Source organism: Athalia rosae, chromosome 4 (genome assembly GCF_917208135.1).
Source record: "Athalia rosae chromosome 4, iyAthRosa1.1, whole genome shotgun sequence".
In the NCBI taxonomy this organism is placed as follows: Eukaryota; Metazoa; Arthropoda; class Insecta; order Hymenoptera; family Athaliidae; genus Athalia; species Athalia rosae.
Window position 1 is genome coordinate 4,970,212 of NC_064029.1, and position 20,864 is coordinate 4,991,075.

At 45.0% G+C, this 20,864-nt stretch overlaps 4 protein-coding genes across 4 annotated transcripts; 2 read left to right on the forward strand and 2 right to left on the reverse strand.

Moving 5' to 3' along the window:
• Positions 1–428: 428 nt before the first annotated feature.
• Positions 429–3,799, reverse strand: LOC105686206 (IQ motif-containing protein H-like). Its single transcript, XM_048653751.1, has 5 exons — positions 3,642–3,799; positions 3,064–3,498; positions 2,504–3,008; positions 1,245–2,415; positions 429–1,156 (listed from the first exon to the last, which is right to left on the reverse strand). The coding sequence occupies exons 1-5, from the start codon at positions 3,797–3,799 to the stop codon at positions 690–692; spliced, it is 2,736 nt and encodes a 911-aa protein (XP_048509708.1). The 3' UTR covers positions 429–689.
• A 495-nt stretch (positions 3,800–4,294) lies between these two features.
• On the forward strand, positions 4,295–7,225 carry LOC105686240 (mitochondrial 2-oxoglutarate/malate carrier protein-like). Its single transcript, XM_012400885.3, has 6 exons — positions 4,295–4,546; positions 4,831–5,046; positions 5,208–5,338; positions 5,635–5,805; positions 6,199–6,298; positions 6,380–7,225. Exons 1-6 carry the CDS (start codon positions 4,488–4,490, stop codon positions 6,579–6,581), a joined length of 879 nt encoding a protein of 292 aa, XP_012256308.1. The 5' UTR covers positions 4,295–4,487; the 3' UTR covers positions 6,582–7,225.
• A 121-nt stretch (positions 7,226–7,346) lies between these two features.
• On the forward strand, positions 7,347–8,147 carry LOC105686212 (ejaculatory bulb-specific protein 3-like). The gene is made up of 2 exons (XM_012400850.3): positions 7,347–7,864; positions 7,993–8,147. Exons 1-2 carry the CDS (start codon positions 7,693–7,695, stop codon positions 8,145–8,147), a joined length of 327 nt encoding a protein of 108 aa, XP_012256273.2. The 5' UTR covers positions 7,347–7,692.
• On the reverse strand, positions 7,899–20,769 carry LOC105686220 (dynein axonemal heavy chain 7-like). The gene is made up of 3 exons (XM_048653752.1): positions 14,985–20,769; positions 12,870–14,952; positions 7,899–12,798 (listed from the first exon to the last, which is right to left on the reverse strand). Exons 1-3 carry the CDS (start codon positions 20,336–20,338, stop codon positions 8,254–8,256), a joined length of 11,982 nt encoding a protein of 3,993 aa, XP_048509709.1. The 5' UTR covers positions 20,339–20,769; the 3' UTR covers positions 7,899–8,253.
• Between the last annotated feature and the right edge of the window lie 95 nt (positions 20,770–20,864).

Genomic DNA, 20,864 nt, shown 5'->3' on the forward strand with positions numbered 1-20,864 from the left:
ATAAATACCACGAACTCTGGTAGCGTGCAGGTTATTCTTCGACTTTACCCCGCCAAACCTCCCACGATGAATTTCACGTACGTTGGCACCTGATTTAAATCGGTGGGCGGTTTTTTATTCGCTGACGACATATAGTTCAATGAACAAGCACTCGACAAACTTTAATTAGCCCAAAATTGTGCCATTTATGACATGATTCTCAAATCTCCAGTTCCTTGTTTCTAATTACAGCAAGAAATCACAATTCTTCTGTTTTTATGAAAAGAAATACTTGCAAGATCAAAATTACACTTCCAATATATTTTCATCTTTTGAATACACATGAAAAGTATGAGTGGCAAGACAGCAATCGTTGTATGATTTTAATTCAGGTGTCCGCATAATTCTCTGCGATTTGGTTGATACGTGGCAGTCAAATTCGTGAGATAGGATGCTGCGGCACTTATGTTTGTCTCGGCGACTCCCTTGTATCGTCTTGTCAAGGCTTTGCTGAGATTCTGCAAGTTCTTCGTCACCATTTCGAGACATTGTTTCATGGTAACATTGCAGCTGCTCATCATAACGTGGGCGCGACTCTCTCCATCGTGAAATAAAACGTGCGATCCTATCCTGGTCTTCGCATCGTACGTGATCTAAAAAAAATTAACAGGATCATTTTCGCTGAATTAGTATTGCCAACAAATTACGAATCACGGCAAACGCACCTCACATTTTTTCGTAAAATAATACAACTTCGGCCATTGGCGACGGTACAGTTGAGTGTGATGAAGTCTACCCATAGCAATGCCGAATCGCTCGATGGTTTCGTTCCAACGTACGGTTTTCGAGGCTGGATGGTAAAATTTTTTTCGAGCTTCGACGGAAAGTTCAACGTCACTCGAAAAACTATTTCTCTCAGCGTCATATCGACCGTTTATAGTGAAGCAAAACCAGTCCAAGAAGTTGTGAACCTTGCTGTAATACGCATCGAGGTCCACGACAAGGGCGATCGGCAGATCGTCGGATCTTCGAACGTAGCAGAATAAGTCGAAACTGACGTAGCCAAAATATCCCATATTTTGAAGCACCTCGGCGACTTCTGTGACGGTAGTACGAACATATTCGTTGGGGAAGGACGTCTGCGGCATCATGAACCCGAACGCGGTGAATTGAGTTTCTATAAAAAATTGTAAGTAAAAAAAAAAAAAATGGCTCTTATTCACGCGGTCGCTGAAACCTTGCAAAATCTGGAAGGAACAACGAACCCAAGTGCATTTGGTCAACGGTTCCAGTCCACACAGGTTTTTCCTTGGTTTCACGTGCGGGAATAAAAATCGCGGCGCTAATGATGGAGGCGTTTTTCTGATTAGGTACGGCCTGAAGCAAACATCCATGTTTTGTCAGACTGAGGTAAAAGTCCTTCCAACTTTTGTAATTAGAGGCGAGTCTGGTGGTGGTGTAAACAATTTCGGGCAATTGTTCGTTGAGCCGGTTGAGATAAGTCCGTCTCAGCTGTAGCGTTGGCTTCCATTCGTCCCCGGAAGTTTCTCGTGCCTTTCTCAACTGCGGCATGAAGGGCACGCTCACGTTGTTGATTAAAAAAACTCCCGTCTGATTCCCGTCGATCCCAACATTCAATTTTATCAACCACAGGCAGACCTCGGTATGCTGGCAAATTAGTTCAGCTAGCTCTGTGCAAAGGGTCGAATAGTCCTTGACATGGGGTGTGTAAGGAGGCTGTTCAATACCAAAACTCGACAACATATCCGCGTTGTTCGATTTATTCAATAACCGCAATTGAAAATTGAAGGACGGGCCGACCCAGGGAACTTTAAGAGTCCCAGCGGCCCACACGTCGCACTCGTCCATAACCCAGGGTAAAATGTAGGCTGGTTTATTCGAAACTTTTGCATTTATTGCAGCTAGCGTGTCGTCGGAGTAATATAAAGTTCTCGCGGTATTGAAGGAGCATTTCGTGAAGGCACTTCTCATTGATAGGGCAAGAAACGTAACTCGTTTCTGAATTCCTTCACCCGGGTGAACGGACTCCAATATATCGTAATACATTCGGAGAAGACTTTCCGAAGGCTCGATAGGTAGAATGTAGACAACCTCCGCGTTGGGATTTCTCAAAAATGATATTTTTAGTGCCAGAATGTTTTGGTAGATTCGAAAAATCGGAGGTGATACAGCGCTCCTGATATCCACCGGATGACCCAACGATGGAAGATGAATGACGACGTGAGGTGCTCCGACAATCTGGGAATATCGGAGACTCATCTTGGCGTTGAGTTTCTCGGTGGAATTCGACATCATCAGCATTTGAGTTAAATACTGTTCGTGCATATACCGTTTTTTCTTTAAGAAAAGCCAAGCCATCCAAATTATGCTCGCCGCGATGTACTTGCAGTTCGATTCACGGATGTCTTTGCGAACCTACGAATCGAAATTTTGCTTCTAGTTCTTTTGAAAAAAATCGTTTCATTCAATTTCTTAAGCATCACATTTTAGAACCCTCATTCACCGCGTAGCCTTTCCAGTATCGTTGTATCGTTAACGCGGCTAGCTGAATTCCTGATAATTGTTTAAACGTAGCTTTCCACCCTTTGAAAAACTCAGCTGCCTCCGAATCACTTTTAAGGACATTGAGCATGTCTTCTTTCGAAAGACTATATGTGGCTCCGTTCTCCTTTATATCTGACAAAAGGTCGAATACTTTATCTGCGCTGCAGAATGCTGAAGGAACTATACGCTTTTTGAGAATAGCTTCCATTTGGGGGCACAAAACTAGTAACCATTTTGATCTTAACTGATTTCCGTTCGCGTCCAGTAATTTTCTCCACAACTCGCAGTGCGTAAATTTACCATCGATGAATTTGAGGCTACCGATCTTAGCAGTTTCTTCCTTCACACTAACAATAATGTTATATGCTGTCGATTCGTCGATGGGCTCAGTGAACACCGCTTTTTCATTCGCTGCTTTAGTTTCAGCGACTAAAGATGCAGATTGATCAAAACCGCTAACTTTCCTGTGAAAATTAAAAAAAAATCGACCACTTGCTTTAGCCGCACGCCAATACTTACCTTCGTTTTGGTATCACCTCAGGCAGAGTGAATAATTTTGTTCTTAGTACAGTCAGTTCTTGTTTGAACTTCAAATCTGTAGAATCAAATGCCGTTTTTCGTGGTTGAATGGGTCTTTTGATGATATCTTGAGTTGGTTCTAATTTGTTTTCGGGCACATTGCTCCAATGGCAGTTACAAGAAGTGTAAATATTATTTGGTTCATCGTCTTCATCAGGGAGAATGCAAGAACCGCTAAGTTTCTTCAGATCTTTAATATAGGCCTTATAGCTGGCTGGTTTTTGCCGAAGCTTGGTCTCTCTTGCTATGTCTAATAACCCGTTTATTTTATACTCTGAACAAACCGCCTGTATATGCGTTAAATCGGCAGTTAATTGCTGGCAAAAGTTTTGGATTGTGTCGTACACTGCTGGTACAGACTTTCCGGATTCGATCCTGGATGGAAAAAATCATCAAATAAATTCGGTAAAGACTTTGTAACTGAATCGTCTGTGGGATTATCATAGTCTTTGGAAGTTGATTGCGCACCGTTGTAAAATCATCTAAGTCTACGTGTATAAAACGATTTTCACCTGTACCTGTCTTGGCGTTCATTACTGACTTTTGAACTTTCGGTATTCACGTGCAATTTGACCGATATTATTTCTTTTTCAAGTTTTAATAGAACCTGCCACAGCATTTCGACAGAAGTAGATTCTAAATCGGTGACATCAATGCTGCTGTGATCTCGAAACATTGTGTACCCTGGCTCTAAACACTGAAAAAGGATTTCTGCAATGATAGAGGCGATATATTTTTATGAAGATGAAGACGAAATCCGAAAAAAAGCAAATCAAATTTGAAGTAGGTTATAGTTTCCTGTTAAATGCATTCTGCATTGAACTTTGACTTGTTCAAATGCAATGCGAACGTTGCAAAACAATGAATTACAGTTCCGATGCAAAAAAGTGGAATAAAAAGCGTGGAGGCTTTTTTCAATGGTAAACATATGCGTATTATAAAAAGGGAATTCCAGACTACGCGATGAGTATAAAAAAAGCAAAAAATTGGTCTTCCTCGGCGTGATTTACTGAAATAAAAATCATTGTGGGAATGTTCTTGTGTTTCCGTCATTTGAAAACGCAAGTTCTCTTTTTTTAGTACTAATAGCGTTAACAAGCTGGCGCCACATCGCAGTCTGAAAATTTAATATTTCCACACTGCAACAGCTGTGAGAGATATCTCAGGAGTCGTGCTGTAGCACAGCAGTTGCAGGCTGTATTCGGAGCCGGTAGTATCGTTCGGTGGAAAGTTTAGAGGACGTATGTGGCTATAGATATAAAAGTTACTCGTAAAGAATTACGTTGAAGAGCTAAACGTTCAATAAGCTAATAACATCGACGACCTAGTGAAATTATTTATTTATCAGTTTCGAACAACTCAATATGGGTGAACAGAAGACTATACCGAACGGAGTCAAGTTTTTAATTGGTGGTGTCTCTGGGTTTGTTCCTTTGATTATTAGAATATATCTATTTGAACTTTGTAAACTGTTTCGCAATATTCCATGACGAAGTAACACCGTTTCTCGAAGGCTCTACCCTATTATCAGTTATCAGTTTTATTTCACATTGTACGTACTATTTACTTTCTAAAAATCTGGGGCACCTGCATAGAGTTATGTTAATCAAACCCAATTACTAAAGCAAACGTTGTTAGTTCTGAATGATTAATTCACAGCAAACTAATACCTTGATGACATGATATCGAACACCTGTTTTATAACAGAATGGGAGCGACGTGCTTTGTACAGCCCTTGGATTTAATAAAGAACCGCATGCAGCTCAGTGGCACAAAGGTTTCGACAGTCTCAGTGATATCTGGAATCATTAAGAATGAAGGTTTCTTCTCGTTTTATGCAGGCCTTTCTGCTGGGCTTATGAGGCAAGCCACTTATACCACAACCAGGCTGGGAATATATACATGGCTGTTTGAACTAGCCTCGTAAGTCACAAGGATTAATCAATGATGGATTAAGGCAAAGTGATAAAGAAGAAAAGTTGATTGGATTAGCGAACTGCTTTGGATAGCATAAATCAAGCAGAATCAGATATCGTATTTTCAAGTAATTATGAATTGTATGAATTCCTTCTTCCCATGCACAGAAAAGATGGGCAGCCAAATTTTATTACTAAGGCAGCTTTGGGTATGGCTGCAGGATGTGTAGGAGCTTTTGTTGGAACACCTGCTGAAGTCGCTTTGATTAGAATGACTGCTGATGGAAGGCTGCCGTTAGGTGATGACCATTCACTCGATAAATTATTTTGAGCTTTTCAGAACATGCATTCAAACTTACGTTTTCTATACATGTATTAATTTTAGCCTCAGTTACGAAGCACTCACACAGTTTCTTAGGTGGGAGAGGATTTCTAGAACTCCTAATTAAATATCAATATTTGTCCAACTTGCTATTCGCCATATGCTGATATTTGTCGCAGGAACCTATATATGTTTCAGCAACTCTGCACTTGATTTCCAGGCATTTTGTAGTATTATAGGAAACACAGAGATTGTATTTTGGCATTTATTTAGCTGAGAGACGTAACTACAAAAACGTATTCCATGCCCTGTTTCGGATTACTAAGGATGAGGGACTTCTAACACTTTGGCGTGGAGCAATTCCAACTATGGGACGAGCTATGGTCGTAAATGCTGCCCAGCTAGCTTCATATTCGCAAGCTAAACAAGCTCTATTAGATACAGGTAGATTTTGGTGCTGCTACTTATCATATTCACCTTACATCACATACAACATACGTCATATTTGTTTACATTGATAACAACTTGTGTCAGCCTGTGCAACCTTTTGGTCAAAATTTTTTTACCGCACATTTGTGCTATTGTGAAGTCATCGAGCTGAAATTGTATTCAAAGAAGAGCAATGTGTCTATGGTATGCAATGTCGAGGCTGTCTAATTATAACTACATATTCCGCATGTCTTGAGGATAAAGCTATTTTTAATCAGTCTTTGACTCTTCACTTACGTAATAGATCTCAAGGACCTATTTATGTAACATCTGTACCTTGCTCTTGAAAGTTAGCTCCGTTACACTGTCTTCGGTATCTTCCAATTATTAGATTTTATAAATTTACAGGCTACTTTGAAGAAAATATCACGCTTCATTTCGCTAGTTCTATGATTTCGGGACTTGTTACAACTGCTGCATCAATGCCTGTAGATATTGCAAAAACAAGGTAAATATATTCCACGAACAAGAGTTTGGTTTACTAATTAATGAATGGAAATAATAATCAGTCAATGTTATCATTTTCAAGGATTCAAAATATGAAGATTGTGGATGGTAAGCCAGAATTCAAGGGAGCTTTTGATGTTCTTGGCAAAGTTATACGGAACGAAGGTCCTTTGGCACTCTGGAAAGGATTCTTCCCATATTACGCTCGACTTGGGCCGCATACAGTCCTAACATTTATTTTCTTGGAGCAGATGACGGCCGCCTATAAAACCAGGTTCTCATAGTTTCTGTTATCATTATTCAGGTGTACTTGTACTCTATGTACTCAAGAATTAGAAAATCTCAATGCTTTCTACCTGTTACGAATCCCAACGTTAAGTTGAAAATTTTAAATCTTGTTATGTAAATTTGTGCCTCATTATTCATTGGTCATACATTTATCAACATCCTACGCAAGGGAGTATGAAATTAATCATGTAAACTACTCGCACGTCTGAATGAAATATGAAAAAAATTAGCGTAAAAGTATGTATCTGACATTTTTTGCACAGTGTGAAATTTACATGCCCATCATTTTGGGACCTAGTAATTTTCTGTGAAGTTATCATATCGCGTTTACGGATAGCTGCAGAAGATAAATACTATGAATAATACACACCCCGTCAATCGTCGTTGCCTGGACGTTAGGAACGGCTAGATGGATACGCGAACAATATTACCCAGTCAGAAATTCTATTTGGTAATGACATAGAATACCATTTTCACATTTATTTTTGTAGTATTCGTGTAAAAGATGTTATAGCAAATGTGTACGGAGATCTCAGGTGCCGTTGTACAGCTTCCATTCGTGATACATATATCCGTATAGATTGTTCAAATGTATATTCTCTACAATGAAGGTTTAATAAATATTGCGTTAAAAAGAGAATTGCAGTCAAATCTGTCTTGGAATATGCGATCCAATCCAAAACGCCGATACTTCTGACTTACCCGTTGGAAGTTCGTTGTGCGGTGTGGAATCATGATACAGTCATGAAAATTTCCCGTGTATAGCCTGCGAGTTGCAAATGTGTAATTAGGTGAGACGGTGTCAGGTGAGTTTCCCTCGGAAAGTTGAACTCGTTTGTACATTAAGCAGTACAAACAGTTAACGGAAAGTTTTCCGAGGTATGATAATTGAAACCCGAAAATACCTTCGGGCTAGTGATCGCCAGGTTTCTAGAAACGGGACATAAACGGTTGTCAGAGGGATATATAAACCGAGTCGTTCACCAGTGCGAAACACAGTTCGAGTCTTGCCCCATAGACTGGTCAATAGGACTGCAAGGCCCGATTTTCAATTTTGTAACAAATATTTATACAGTAAGCGAAGAAGTCAAGGAGTAATATCTCGCGATGGCTCATCTTGGAAATGTTGCGGTGGTACTTGTTTTGTGTTTCGGAGTTTTCGCGAGTTGCCAACAAGGTAGCATCGAAGAATTGTTGGCTGATACGCCGTTAGTACGGAGACAGATCGCCTGTCTGTTGAACGAAGGGCCGTGTGATGACCTCGGAAGATCTGCCAAAGGTCAGGAAATAAATAGCCATCTGAGCATGTTGAACTATTTTTTTTATTTTTTTTTATATTCACAAGCACCAAATATTCACGTACATATATACAGGCATATTTAATTAGGCAAAAATTACCGATTACAGTTTCGTTGAAGGAGGTACTGATTAATAACTGCGCTCGTTGCCAACCACAACAACGTGCAAATGCTGCTAAGGTTGTGCAATTCGTATCAAAGAATTACCCGAAAGAATGGGCCCGATTAGTTAAATTATACGGAGGAAACGCTCGACGATCGTAATTTGAAGAAGAAAATTGTGAATTTTATTGTCCTGTATTTTTTTCAATAATATATTCCTAATCTGTTACTGCATACATCCTATACATTGATTAAAATTACTCAATTTTTATTCATCGCGTTGACAATAGAGAATGACTCGTCTCCGTATCCAATGTTTGAGGGGCTTGTCCGTATCTAATTCAACGTTCAACAAATACCCTTTCAAACGATTCATAGAATCGAAGGCGGTATTTTTGATGATAGATGCGTAAAGTGGACAGTCGTATTTATTCGATCGCATCTCCTCGATGACCTCTACAGGTCTGTACCGTAGAAGAGGCATCCGATCCCAGAGGATTTTCGGGAAGCTTTCCACGAGCATCATTCGGTGTGGCTCCCACCTGGCACCTGATAGAAACAAATCGCTGATTAAAATTTCACCGTTAGATTTTGACGGCGATAGGTCTCTTGGCTGGTCCACTCGAAGAACGTCAAAGGTGAACTGCACTTCGTCCAACGTCAGGCAATTGCTCCTTGCAAAAGTTTGACGCGCGGCAGCTAAGAATGCAGTTGCAGAAGAAATTGCACCTAGCCAGTAAGCGTACGGTTCTCTTTCTTCGAGCCAAACATTCAAAAATTCAACTCTCCGCTGGAGATCATCCACAAAAACGCAGAGTGACATCGATGGTGGGTTGTACGGTGATGCTCGGATCCAGCAGGATGGGACTCTACCCAGACTCACTTCCTGAGAAAATTCTTCCAATGAAAGTGTCCACTTGACGCGGCCTTGAATTGCATTTTCAAGGATATCGGTAGAACGTGTCATTTCTTCGATGAGTACATTGTACCTTTTCATTTCTTGGTACAGAATTGCCCTGAGGGGGTGATCGTAGCTCGCGGCATGTTTCGTCCGGGCGGTTTCAACGTTAAAAATTGGTGGTAATTTCTCGCAAACATTCGAAATTAAGACCGGCACTATGTCATTGCTCCGAGAGTATTTGCCTTGGGAATGCGCCAACACCATGGCGTCTAAAAAAACTCTGGTGTCATTCGAACCGCGTACGATACTCGCGTTCCCGTGGAGTCCGATAATCTCCGGCGATGGATGATCCGGGACGGTGAGTACCTGGCCGACGTAGTCTCGAAATTCGCATTTCCTGGGTAGCTTGTAAGTCGTGGAAGATGCAAAATTGAAGTTGTTGCCCACGATCATCTTTGGGTTGCAAAATTCTTCGAGGATGGCGGCCAGACAGCGTTTGTCTTCGTCGTCCGGAACTCGCCCTCCATAGTGAATCTCCGCGAGGACGTACACGAGAGCTCCGAATGGGATGGGGTCGTGATTGTTGATAAATATCTGCAGTCGCCGCGCTGCCATTTGAAAGTCCGAATCGTCGAAATTGTAAGTCAGATTCCATCCACGATAGAGAAAGCTTGCCCGGCCCTGAAGGACCGCGTGGAACATGCAAAGTCCGTACAGAAGTTTCGTGAAGATTTTGTTCTTTCCTGGACAGCCTTCGAAGTATTCGCGGCTGCTGACAGGCCGAGTGTTGTATCGACTGGTCAAGTTCCTTTTGAGGTCCGTCGATGGTTCGTTTGTCATTTTTACACCACGTTGGAGAATAGTAATGGGGAATTCTCTTGTGGGGTAACTCGACAGCCATAAGCGAAAATCTAGCGAAGTGTTGGAGGCGTCGAAGCTTTCGCAGATCCTTTCCAAAACTGGGAGCCAGTTCCCAGCCAAATGACAATTTTGCAAGAATATCCACCACCCCTTCCTTTGCCCTCGTTTTATCACGGACTTCGCCTGGTTCTCCTGACCTTGACCCAACGAAAGAGAAACAAACCTTGCAGAGAAACCCAATTCGCCGGCAAGTTTCACGACGGAGGAGGTAGGGTCGAAACCAGGACTGAGGAGAAATATCAATGGCACCAAGCAGTTGGACTCCACGTATGATTTCGACACGTCGAAGAATGGAGGTGACGCGAATTTTTCGCCCATTCCCAGCCTCACAAATTTTGCGACATTAATGACCAGTCTATCGGGTCGTAGTATCCTCGTTAGGATGAGCTGCTGGAACGGTGTAAGCTTTTCATCCCATGGCGAGGGAATCGGGAATTCTTCGGGATTTTCAAGATCATAGTAAAATTTCCAGGCAGAGCTATTCGCGCAAAAACTTGAAGGGAAATCTTTGAATGATGCGAGAATCTCACTAGCTCGACAAATTGCATTCCAAGACGTATCGACAAGCCACTCGCAATTAGCTTTCGGAAGCTCTGAAGTGGCAACGTTACTGACGATATCGATGTTCGAGTCACCGGTGAGGAAAAAGTTAATTTCTTCGTCACTTATGTCCTTAGCATCTAGCAGGATCTTGACGTAGAGAATAAGCGAGTAGAGTAGTTTGTCTCGTTCGAACAGACCACGCGATACACTTTCGTAAAGATTATTGGTGAAGGCATTTCTGAGGTAATCGAGACGTTTTTGCAAAACGATGCTTCTATTGGAAGTTTCAATGGATCTGACGTAAAGATGAATGAACCACTCGAGGGAAAAACGGTACATAGGATTAACGAGAGGAAGTCCTGCAAGAGTGCGATACATCGCGGCGCTATGCGCAGCGAAGGGACGATACCTCTGTCGGAATGTGTCTATGTGCGATTCGGTCGCGTTACTCGCCTCCTGTTTTTTGACTATGCTGATTGCCAGGTGTTTCGACGAGTCTAGTAGCCTTATCGCGTTGTCGTCTTCCAGTATGTTTGTCGTAGATGTCGACAGCGTTATCAGTATGTTGTCTTCCTCCTGTTTCAGATTTTTCTTATTCGCTGCGCTTTGTACCAACAAGTTTTCTAGCTTCTCTTGAAGGTCCGGACGCTCCTTGGCTACCACGATGTCCAGAAGTTGGCTTTCCAGGCCCTCGTTTGTCAGCGAAAAGTCAATGACCGAGACCAGGTTAAAAATGTAAGGGGGGTAACGAGGGTTCGGTAATTTCGTAGTGATGTAAAAACGGAATTGATCCGAATATTTCAGAGTTTTCGAGGCGATGGCGAGGAACGTGACGCCTTCGATCTCGTGAACGTCTTTCGTAAGAATCGGGTCTAGAGAAGGGTCCAGTTCCTCTTCTATATTTTCGAGCAGGACCGGCTTTCCTGCCTCTATACTGTGTTCGAGGATTTCCATGTACCTCGCGTCCGACAATTTTATCACCCGAAGACCGTTCGGTGCCTCCACTCCCCTGATCCAATTATTGGCTTGGCTCTGTGGGTCGATCAGCAAACTCCACATCTTTGAATTGTCCTGTATAACCGCGTTCTCGGTGGAATACGCATCCTTTGATAAGCCATGCACGTTCCACGCACTGATTTTTATCTCGGATCCCAGAACTTCCACGAAATTGAACTCATCCGAGCAGGGTATTCGCGCAGCTGATACGTGATTGCGCCATTTGTTCAGGATCTCGAGACGACAGGCGGCCGAAAAGGGACCCAGGTAAGCAATGATACCGCACGAAAGGAGAACATCTCCTGCCAAGTTATCGTGGAATCTTTCAAGTCTCTCGGCGTTTCGTAGCCACCTTTTTTTCTCTCCACCGAGACTGCTGATTAGGTTCTCAGCTTTGATGAGCTTTTCGGTACAGCTGGCAACCTGCTTTTCGAGGTCCATTTTCTTGGCAAGAGTCGCGCGTAAACTGCCGTTCAGTACCGCTAACTTTGCGTTGAGGTCGGCCAGAGTTTTTCGTTTCTCGTTGAGGAAGGCCTCGGTTTCGTCGCACTCTTTTTGGGCGGCTACCAGCTTTTCTTTCTTCGGTGCAACGACCTTGGCGACATCGTCGTACGAAACCATAGCTCTCACCCATTTGCAAAGACCCTCCGCGGCACTGGAAGCCTTCGCGACGATATTTGGCATGAAACTTTTGTCCGTCATGTAGGTTTTTTTAACGACATTCATCAGAGCCACCGGGATATTATCCTTGTCGTAGTCCTTGAGATTCTGTAGAAAATTCATGTCGCCGAGGACGCGTTTACTCGGACCCCAGTAATCGGTGGTTTTTTTCCCCGTAACAGGATCCATGGAACGATCCGGCGAGACATTCAGCATCACACAGACCGCAGCCATCACGAGTTTTACCGTATCCGGAGGATTTTTCATCGCTTTTACCAGTGTGATGTCCGCAGGTTTCAGGGTGTTCAAAGCGGCGATGGCGTCCTCCAGGATAGGAATAGCCACCGCCAGGTCAGCTTCGCATTCAGTTTTCAGGGCACCCGCAATTTCCGCTTTCTTGTTCGCGACTTCTTCCTCACGTTTGACCAGCACCGTCGCCCTTTCGACGCTGACGTTCTCGTTTTCGATCTCCGTCATCGTCGCGATGGTTTCCTTAGCCGATAACTCGAGCTGTGGCCTCAGAGCGGTCAGAGTTGTCTTCATTCGCGCCACTTGACCCGCTGCAAATTGCAGCTTTTCAAGACCAGCGACGTATCTATTTCGCGCCGTAGTTATCGATTCCTGTTTACGGGCCGTGTGCTCTGCGAAGGAACGTACCAGATGTAGAAAACGTGGTACCGTTACGTACGTCAGTCTGCCGCTAAGTTTTTCGTATTTTTCACCCATTTCATTGACAGAGTTGTGGAAGTATCTGCAGGCTGTCGCGCATTTCGCCTTGACATCTTCGGGAAGCTAGAGTAATAGAAGAAATGTTAAATTCGTATCTTGGACGGTATTCTGAGCTTTTCAAGTCTGCGCCTCACCTTGGCAGTTGTCGTGTATTTTGTTGCCACTTCTTCGAGAGCGGCTTCGGGCCAGCCATAAAACCAGTTGACGGAGCAGTTGCGTAGGCTCGGATAGGTGAAGAGACTCCGTCGAAAAGCGGGTCCTGTGATACTGAAACAGAGTACAAAATGAAGTCTCTCCTTGCAACGATTGACGAAGTATTCCATGACAGCTACACCGCTGAGTTCGAGGTTGCGGTCACCGTCCTGTGCCGCAAGACGGACCGTCTCGATAATTTCCTGACGTTCGTCGGCCGTGAATAGATTCGGGATTTCGCCGGTGTTCAGAAGGCTGTCGACGTCGAGGAGGTGTTCATCTTTCATCTGCCTGTCCGTTGTCAAGAAAACGAAGTCTTTCCCCGTAGCCGCGGAACTCTTCAGAGCCTTGGCAAGGTTTATCCGCCAAGTTTTCGAGTCTCGGAATGTGCCGGCCGCGGGTTCGTAAACCGCTTGGCGCATTGCGTGCCCCGCTAAACGAGTCAAGGACCTTCGTCCCGATCCATCTACAGCAACGAAGAGTATACTTTCACCGGGAATCGCGAGGATTCTGCAAAGTCTGACGAGGTGATCCAACGCACGCCGGAATGGCAGGATATCCATTTGCTTTGCGTTCGTTTCGTTGTATTCCGCCAAATAATTGATGATTCTTTTCTTAAGGTTTTCTACGCTGGAAATCTCCTCGTATCGACGATTTTCGATGTTCGTCTCGGCATCCATGAAATTCGCAAACAGCAGGCCGTCCAAGCTCTCGCTGTCGATCTGATCGTTGTGTCTGGGGAGGTGATCGAAAGCTGTTTCAAATGATTGATCCTTAAAAAAGACCTTGACGGATTCTTTTATCTTAGCGAGGAGCCAGTTCGCGTCGTCGTGACGAACGAGCCGGTCGCGGAATACCCGCAGAATCTCGTGTACCCAGAGTCTTACGAATATCAATTTCGAATCCGCTGACTCCTTTCGAATCAGTACACATCCAGCGATCGTTCTTGAAATATCTCTTACGTTGAAGAGGTAATGCGACTTCTCAGGCGTCGGTCTCAACCCGGTAAGAGCGGCGCTCCAGACGTCTAGAGTTGCGTTCACCAAGTTATGCACCACTCCCATCACGTCCGGGTTGAAGCCATTCCTTTTCAAGCCGCTCAAACAGACGTTGCTGAATATCCTGAAAAGAGTGTCTCTCGACAACGCTGGTACAGCGTAGACGTTGAAATGTCGGAGAAATCTTGGGGGTGGTACGCTTTCCTTTCGGCCCGGATTTGGAACGGTCATCGCCGCGACGAATATAGTGTCCTGGATATAAACTTTGTCCGGTTCTTCTAGGTCGTACCAGTGCTTGTGGTCGAAGAATTGCCTGAGCAATTCCAGAGCTGGTCGAGCGCCGTTCTCTTCTTCGAAGGGCGCGTTGATATCGTCGACAAAAGTTACGCAGAACTTTCCGTCCGGAGGACCGTAGTGACCCCGCTTCTTTTTATTCAATCTCGAAACGATCAGTTCCTGAGCTTCGGCCGATGTGGTTTTCTGGGTAAAAGTTATGAAGTTTGAAAGGTGGCTGCTCCGTTTAGGACCGTTACGGAGTAGATCGCGTACGCAGATCGTTTTTCCGGTAGCTGGTTCACCGCACACCAAAAACTGCTTGCGGTGATTAACGTGGCGGTTGAAGATGCTCGCGTATTTTATCGTGTCGATCGTCGGTACGATCATTTGACTGAGGAATCGCGTTTCCACGAGTTTTTCGCTCTTCAAAATATCCGTCCAGTGTTTCCACACTCCGCGACCTTTGAAGGTGTAAAAAAAATCCCTGATCGAACCCTCCGACGGCAACAGGACGTCCACAGCTCCTGTCGGAAGCGCGGGTACCGGACGCTGGTCGACGTCGCCGCACCACAAGGAGCTGAAGAACGCTTCGAAACCGGCGATCGAATTTTGGCACAGGGTACCGCCCATACCCCAAGTGAAAGCTTGGACAGTCGCTGCCTGCGTCCACGTCACCTCCAGGTCGCGTGAAACCTCAGGACTATCCGCGATCGCGTCGCTCACCAACATTTCGATTATATTCAGAGTTGAGTTCAAATGCTGGAGCGCACTTGCGTCGAGAACTTGTCGAGAGTTGTCTGCAGGGAGATGTAAAAAGCAGAAGAGCGATCTTTATTAAAAATTGGGAGTTCGTTCTGTAGGTACGAGTTGGAAATTCCGTAATATTTACCTCTCACGAATTCGAGGCAAGGATCCACCAGCCATTCCAGGAGAATCTTTAGGCTGCCACTGGCAAAAGTGCGATTGTTACACTCCCAGGTTTCCAGCCACGTGGTAGCGAAAGGTTTCCATCCCGACGAACTTGTCTCGACGTAAACCATTCCGCAACGTGACACGGTAGCCGGGGACGCCTGTTCCAAGTCGAGGGTCTCGAATATTATGGCACATGAGTCTTGAGGGAGTCGAATTTTTTCGCCAGACGCCAGGGAGAGTATGTTATTGTCGTCTAACGCGGTATTTAAATTTTCTGCCCACCTGGGCTCGACGGGGCCGTCAAAAACCAGCCAACACGATCGTGGACTCTGGACGGGATCCGGTTCAGCGAATTCTCGCAAAATTGACGGAACAATTCCGTCGCTCCACGCTCGTGTTTTCAAATCCAATCTACCGAACAGGCGATCGATGTCGACAGATTTCGGGTTTACGGTCCGGATTTCTGTGACACGACCAAAAATCGCGTTCTTTTCGACGGCTAGATAACTGAGAGCAGCCGCCAGACATTGAAGAATCGAGGTTTTGCCACCGAATGTTTCACCCATGACAATGGTGCCACGACGCGCCCGTATCGTCTCGAACATTTGTATCGCTTTGAGTTCAAAAGTTTCATGAGAGTGGAGTTTACGGTCTTCGCAGACCCGCCGTATGGCTCGAACTATCGGTTCGTAATTCGGTGGGGGTAAAATTACCTTTGGAAAGATATCGCGAAGGATACCTTCAAATATTACGATATCACGTTCGAGGAATTTAGCTAGGTGTACGTCTACGAGGGATCTCATTAGGAGCGTCGATTCATCCTCGTCGGGAGATCGAAGTTTCAGGTGAACCGCCATTCTCAATACGGTTTTCATACACCGCATTCCGAAGTCGTAGCACGCCTCCGTGGCTAGGAGGTCAGCGCAAAGTTTGTGGGTCGTGACAAGTTTGAAAGCCAGGATATTAGCGTTCACGAAACCTCCGGCATACAACTCGACTTCGGCTACCCTGAGAAAATCCGGTAGGACAAGTGCCACCGTCCTGAAGAGGGTCCTCGTGTTGTCCGGTACGGTAAAGTGTCCCGCGTACCCGGGATGAAAGGTCACGCAAATGTTGCACGCGGGGTCCAATCGCAGGCTGCTTCCTTCGAGTTCGAATCTCTTCGCAGCGGTACGGATCCCTCTGGTTATCGCGTACATTTGCTGACCCACTACAGAAAGTACTTCGAGATTGATCTTGTCGAAGTCATCCAGGCACACCCACGCACCGCAACTGGCGACTCCTTTAAGAATATTTCCCGTGCAGATGTGGTCGAGATGTTCCGAACAACCGACAATTACACACTGGACACCGACTGCTCTGGCGAGTCCTCGGACCGTCTCCGTTTTTCCTGTAGCCGCTGGTCCCTCCAGAGCTCCGAATAAGCAGTAGCTCCGTGCCTCCAGCAAGGTCCGATAGCACCTGTCGGTCAACGGCGTCACGACGATTGGACAGGTTTCCTGATTTCCCAGGTATTCGTAGCCGTACTTCATCTCCGCTTCCATCATTTTTATCGAAATCACCTGAGCCCCGATGCCATCGTCTTCAAGATAGTACCGCAACTGAGATTTCCAGTCGAAGTTTTGCTCGTCGGTGACCTTCCTCTCGATCAGAAGCTCTACTGTATCCTTGGCGTGAAGCTCAGCCACGATATTCGCCACCAGAATACGCCGGTGTCTTCTGATTAGCGGCTTTCTGCACTCAGCCACCAATTCCGACAGCTGAAATTCGAGAGCTTTTTCGAAATTCGCGAGATTATTCGCCTCGGGGTCGGCGAATATAGCGGAGATTCTAGCGGTCCAGAATACCCGGGACGCGCACAGAGACACCATCCCTGGAAAGCTCAGGATCCAAGCGATTCGGGATTTCGAGAATTCTTCCATATCCAGGCAGCTCGATCTCACTTCTTTCTTCAGAGTTGAGGTCATGTCGCGTTCTACCTGTATGAGCCAATCCTCGGCCCGACCTGTTTCCATCAGAGAGCCAAGCGAACATCCTGACGCTCGAATTTGTTCACCGTCGTGTCCGATCAACAAGTAACTATCAGGATCTGAATCACTACCGAGTCTGTCTAGGCCGCGAAAGCACTTTGTAAGACAGGGCTGAGGGCCGCGCGTGAAATCTCCTACGTCGAACAGCGTGCGAAGAACCTCTTTGTCGGAAAGAAAGAAGAAACGTGGAAATCGCAGCCTTTTCGTTACCAAGTAGCGTCGCACGCCTTCACTGATCCTTTCCATATCTTCGGCACCCCGGACTATAGAAGCGAGGAAATCTTGGCTTTCCGCGACGCTCCGGACTCGCGGATCCTTAGCTATCCTTTTCAAGGCAAGGTTCAGCACGTTTTCAACCGTCTCGTATAGTCTACTTTCTCTGGACAGTTCAGATCTTATTCCCCTACTGGTGAAGACGGGACGAAGGTCCAGCCAACGATTTTGTAAGGCAATCCAACGCTCCAAAGTCTTTCCAATAGTCATCAGGGTGGATCGAAAGTTTTTAACTTCACGGTCTATCGGGCGAACGAAGTAAGAAGATCGCATTTCGTCGATCTTTATCAGCTGCTCTTCCAGGAGTATTTCCACCTCATCCGATTCGACCAGGGTTCTCAAATCGGTGTTGGCGACCGGGGCGGTCCTCAGGATCAATGGATTCCATTCGTCGATCATCGCAGCCAACTGATTCTGAAGAGCCAGTTCCTTGTTCGCTCCGATGCTGATCACCTGGTACTTATCGATGTCACGCATTAGATCGAAACCAATTATTTTCCTCAGAGTCGTTCCGGCGTTCGGTACCAGATCGATACCGGCGATCAACGACATCTCGTCCCAGTGTCTCTTCACAAGTGCTGGATTGCACACGCATACAGCTAGCGGAACGTACTGGTTGAAATCGTTGACTTCCTTGATCACCTGGAAGCAAAGTTTCAGCGGAGGTGGCTGCTGCATTGGATCGGGATCGTCGACGATTCCGGAAAAACGAAATGATTTGTTGGCTGCGAGGTCGGCCTTTAATTTGGCGCGATAAGTTTTACTGATTTCAGCGAATCGGTTGCGATACTCGTCGGTCTTTTCCTTGATAACGTTGGCGTCGAGGTAGTCGAAAGGACCGTCGAGCCAGACGTCGTTGTCACGTTTCCATCGGTAAATGAGTCGTACGAGGACGTGGAATGGTTCGATGGTTTCCTTGATCTCGTCGACTTTCGTGAAAGTCGTTTCTGGAAACTTGAAGAGCCTTTCTTCGAGGTTTATCCATTGTATCTGTTCGTCAATTCCCTCCACTTGTCTCATCAGGAGATCGATATCATCGGTGTATTCACGGATGCGGTTCACGTCGTCCATATCGTCGAGAATTATAAGTTTCGGAAAGAATTCATCCACGTCCACGTTGAGCACGTTCGTTCTCCGCTGCAGCTCGTCTTCGAGTTCGCATTTAGTCGCTTCGCATAGAATCGCGCTACGCTCGAACACGGGGCCGATTTTTGTCAACCAGTTGATCGTCTGTCTATTCAGCTCCAAGTGGGATTCGCTGAGAGTAGCAATCCTGATGAGGGAGTCAAGCATTTCTATGGAGCGTCGTATGCGCTCTTCTAATTCCTTGATCAATGTCGTGGAGGCGTACGCCATGTACTCATTGAGGGTGAAAAGGTCTTTGGCGTTACTTGGAACGTCCAATGCCTTCGTATTCAGCTCTTCAAATACGTCGCAGATGGATCTATTGTATTCCTGATGGTGTCTGACGAGCTCCGCAACGACGATGCCTACGATCCCTCTAGCCTTATTCTTCAACGTGGTCTTCGCCTTGACTTGCGTGAGCCTCCCGATCGCATAATATTCGTTCGCCACCATTTCGTTGGCTTCCGTGATGAAACCGTTGAATTTTTTCACCTGGATACAATATTCTTCGAACGACCGGTTATTTGCGACAAATTTTACAATGCCCGCCTCGGTTTCCGGTTTGCAAACCACGTCGAATTTCCTCTTGATATTCGCGCAATGAGAGTTTAGCGGTTGGTAGACCTTCTCAAGGGCCATTTGAAGCCTTTCGTGTGCTTCGTTTCTGAACCATTTGGGTAGTTTTACTTCCATGTAATTAATTTTCGTTTTGATCTTCAGCCAGTACTCGAAAGGCGTCATCTCCTGGCCTAGGGTACCCACGTCTTCCACCATTCGGTGATAGCTATGGTAAATTTCATCAACACCCGGCTGAACTACGAGCTCGTATTCCGCGCAAATAAACTCTAGTTTGAGTCGAGGACATTGATGTGGATCGGCCAGGATTTGCACCAAATTTTCGACCGTCCTGATCATGCGGTTCAGTATCTCCTGGATGAAGAGCTTTGAAGCACAACGTAAAAATTGTAAAAAGTTCTTCCCAGAGGTCACGTTCAAGTACTTTGGTCTGGCTATTAATTTCACAATTTCATTATAGTAACGCTTCGATATCAGGAGGCTGATTTTTCGCAAATCAGTTGCTACGGCGTCTTTGAGTTCATGCAACTCCAACAACCCGGATTTATGGTAGCGTGAAAGGTCAAGGAATTTTTCGGGAAGCTCAAGGCACGCCTTCGCTTTTATTGCTTTGATCAACTTGTGGGATAGGAAATACTGTTTTCCGAACGATTCGCGGTTCCTGAGAAACGTGTCATAATTTTTTGTGCGACCCTCGTAAGCGAAAGGATGTATTAACGGGGGTTTCTCATCTTCAACTTCAAGTACGGTCGGATGTAGTACGGTGTTTACTCCGAAACTGTGCATTTCTCCTATGTAGTTTTCTCGCGTCTCTACTATTATTTGTTCGACGATATGTGGATATTTTAATCTGATATTCCTGGGGATGAGGGTCAAGATATTCTCTTCCCATTCGGCCGGAATCCCGACTGTTGGGATGGAATTTCCGTAGACCTTAACAATTTGCACGTAAAACGCATCTGGTGGTTGACGTCGAGGAAATCGCATTATTTCTTCTTCAGGGCTGTTGTCCTCTCCGATGAATTTATTTATTCGACTATTTACAGCTGATCTTGCGATCAATTCGTAGACCTGACGAGTACGTAATTTCCTCATACTGAAATTTTTCAACGGATTTCGTGTAAAATTATCGTTGGTAATTTGGCTCAGTTCTGGTACCGGTATTTGACGCGGTACTTTCGTCTTTCCGTTCACAAGATTGAAAAACTCTTGCTTCTCCATTGTACAAAAAAAATGTGCTTCACAATACTCACTAATTAACTAACAATATTCTAAATCTGATAAAGAAAAAACTGTGCAGGTGCTCCAAAACCATGTTGGGTAGCTATGCATGATGTTTTATCAATATTACGACTGCGCCTTGGAGTCTTTTTACATAGTATATTGTAATTTCAACTGACATAACATTTCTCATATTTAACATAAATCATCTTCATCTGAAATAAAAGTATCTCTGAACAGTTCGTCATAATGCTGGCTGCAGCAGTTCCTGACAATTAAAGAGCGCTCGTAAGGCGCGTCCTTTAACTCTCATTCACGTGGGATTTAAAGATCCCATAACAGTTCATTCATGATTGCGTACTCCAATGGCTACGCACTCGTAAAAGTGTAGATTTCAATTGGTGGAAATTAATGAATGAACCGTGTCTGAACCAATAAGAGTTACTTAAATTTATTGAACGGCTCTTATATTCCGGATTAAGGGTAGATGTCGCCCCTATACCCATATGTAGCTAGAATCTCGAGG

Coding starts and splice junctions, on each gene's coding strand:
- LOC105686240 (XM_012400885.3), top strand. CDS start 4,488: ATGGGTGAACAGAAGACTATACCGAACGGAGTCAAGTTTTTAATTGGT. Junction 5,806..6,198: donor ACAAGCTCTATTAGATACAG/GTAGATTTTGGT, acceptor ATAAATTTACAG/GCTACTTTGAAGAAAATATC. Junction 6,299..6,379: donor GTAGATATTGCAAAAACAAG/GTAAATATATTC, acceptor ATCATTTTCAAG/GATTCAAAATATGAAGATTG.
- LOC105686212 (XM_012400850.3), top strand. CDS start 7,693: ATGGCTCATCTTGGAAATGTTGCGGTGGTACTTGTTTTGTGTTTCGGA. Junction 7,865..7,992: donor CCTCGGAAGATCTGCCAAAG/GTCAGGAAATAA, acceptor TACCGATTACAG/TTTCGTTGAAGGAGGTACTG.
- LOC105686206 (XM_048653751.1), bottom strand. CDS start 3,799: ATGTTTCGAGATCACAGCAGCATTGATGTCACCGATTTAGAATCTACT. Junction 3,499..3,641: donor AGTAATGAACGCCAAGACAG/GTACAGGTGAAA, acceptor TTTTCCATCCAG/GATCGAATCCGGAAAGTCTG. Junction 3,009..3,063: donor GAGGTGATACCAAAACGAAG/GTAAGTATTGGC, acceptor TAATTTTCACAG/GAAAGTTAGCGGTTTTGATC.
- LOC105686220 (XM_048653752.1), bottom strand. CDS start 20,338: ATGGAGAAGCAAGAGTTTTTCAATCTTGTGAACGGAAAGACGAAAGTA. Junction 14,953..14,984: donor CTGCAGACAACTCTCGACAA/GTTCTCGACGCA, acceptor CCAGCATTTGAA/CTCAACTCTGAATATAATCG. Junction 12,799..12,869: donor AATACACGACAACTGCCAAG/GTGAGGCGCAGA, acceptor CTATTACTCTAG/CTTCCCGAAGATGTCAAGGC.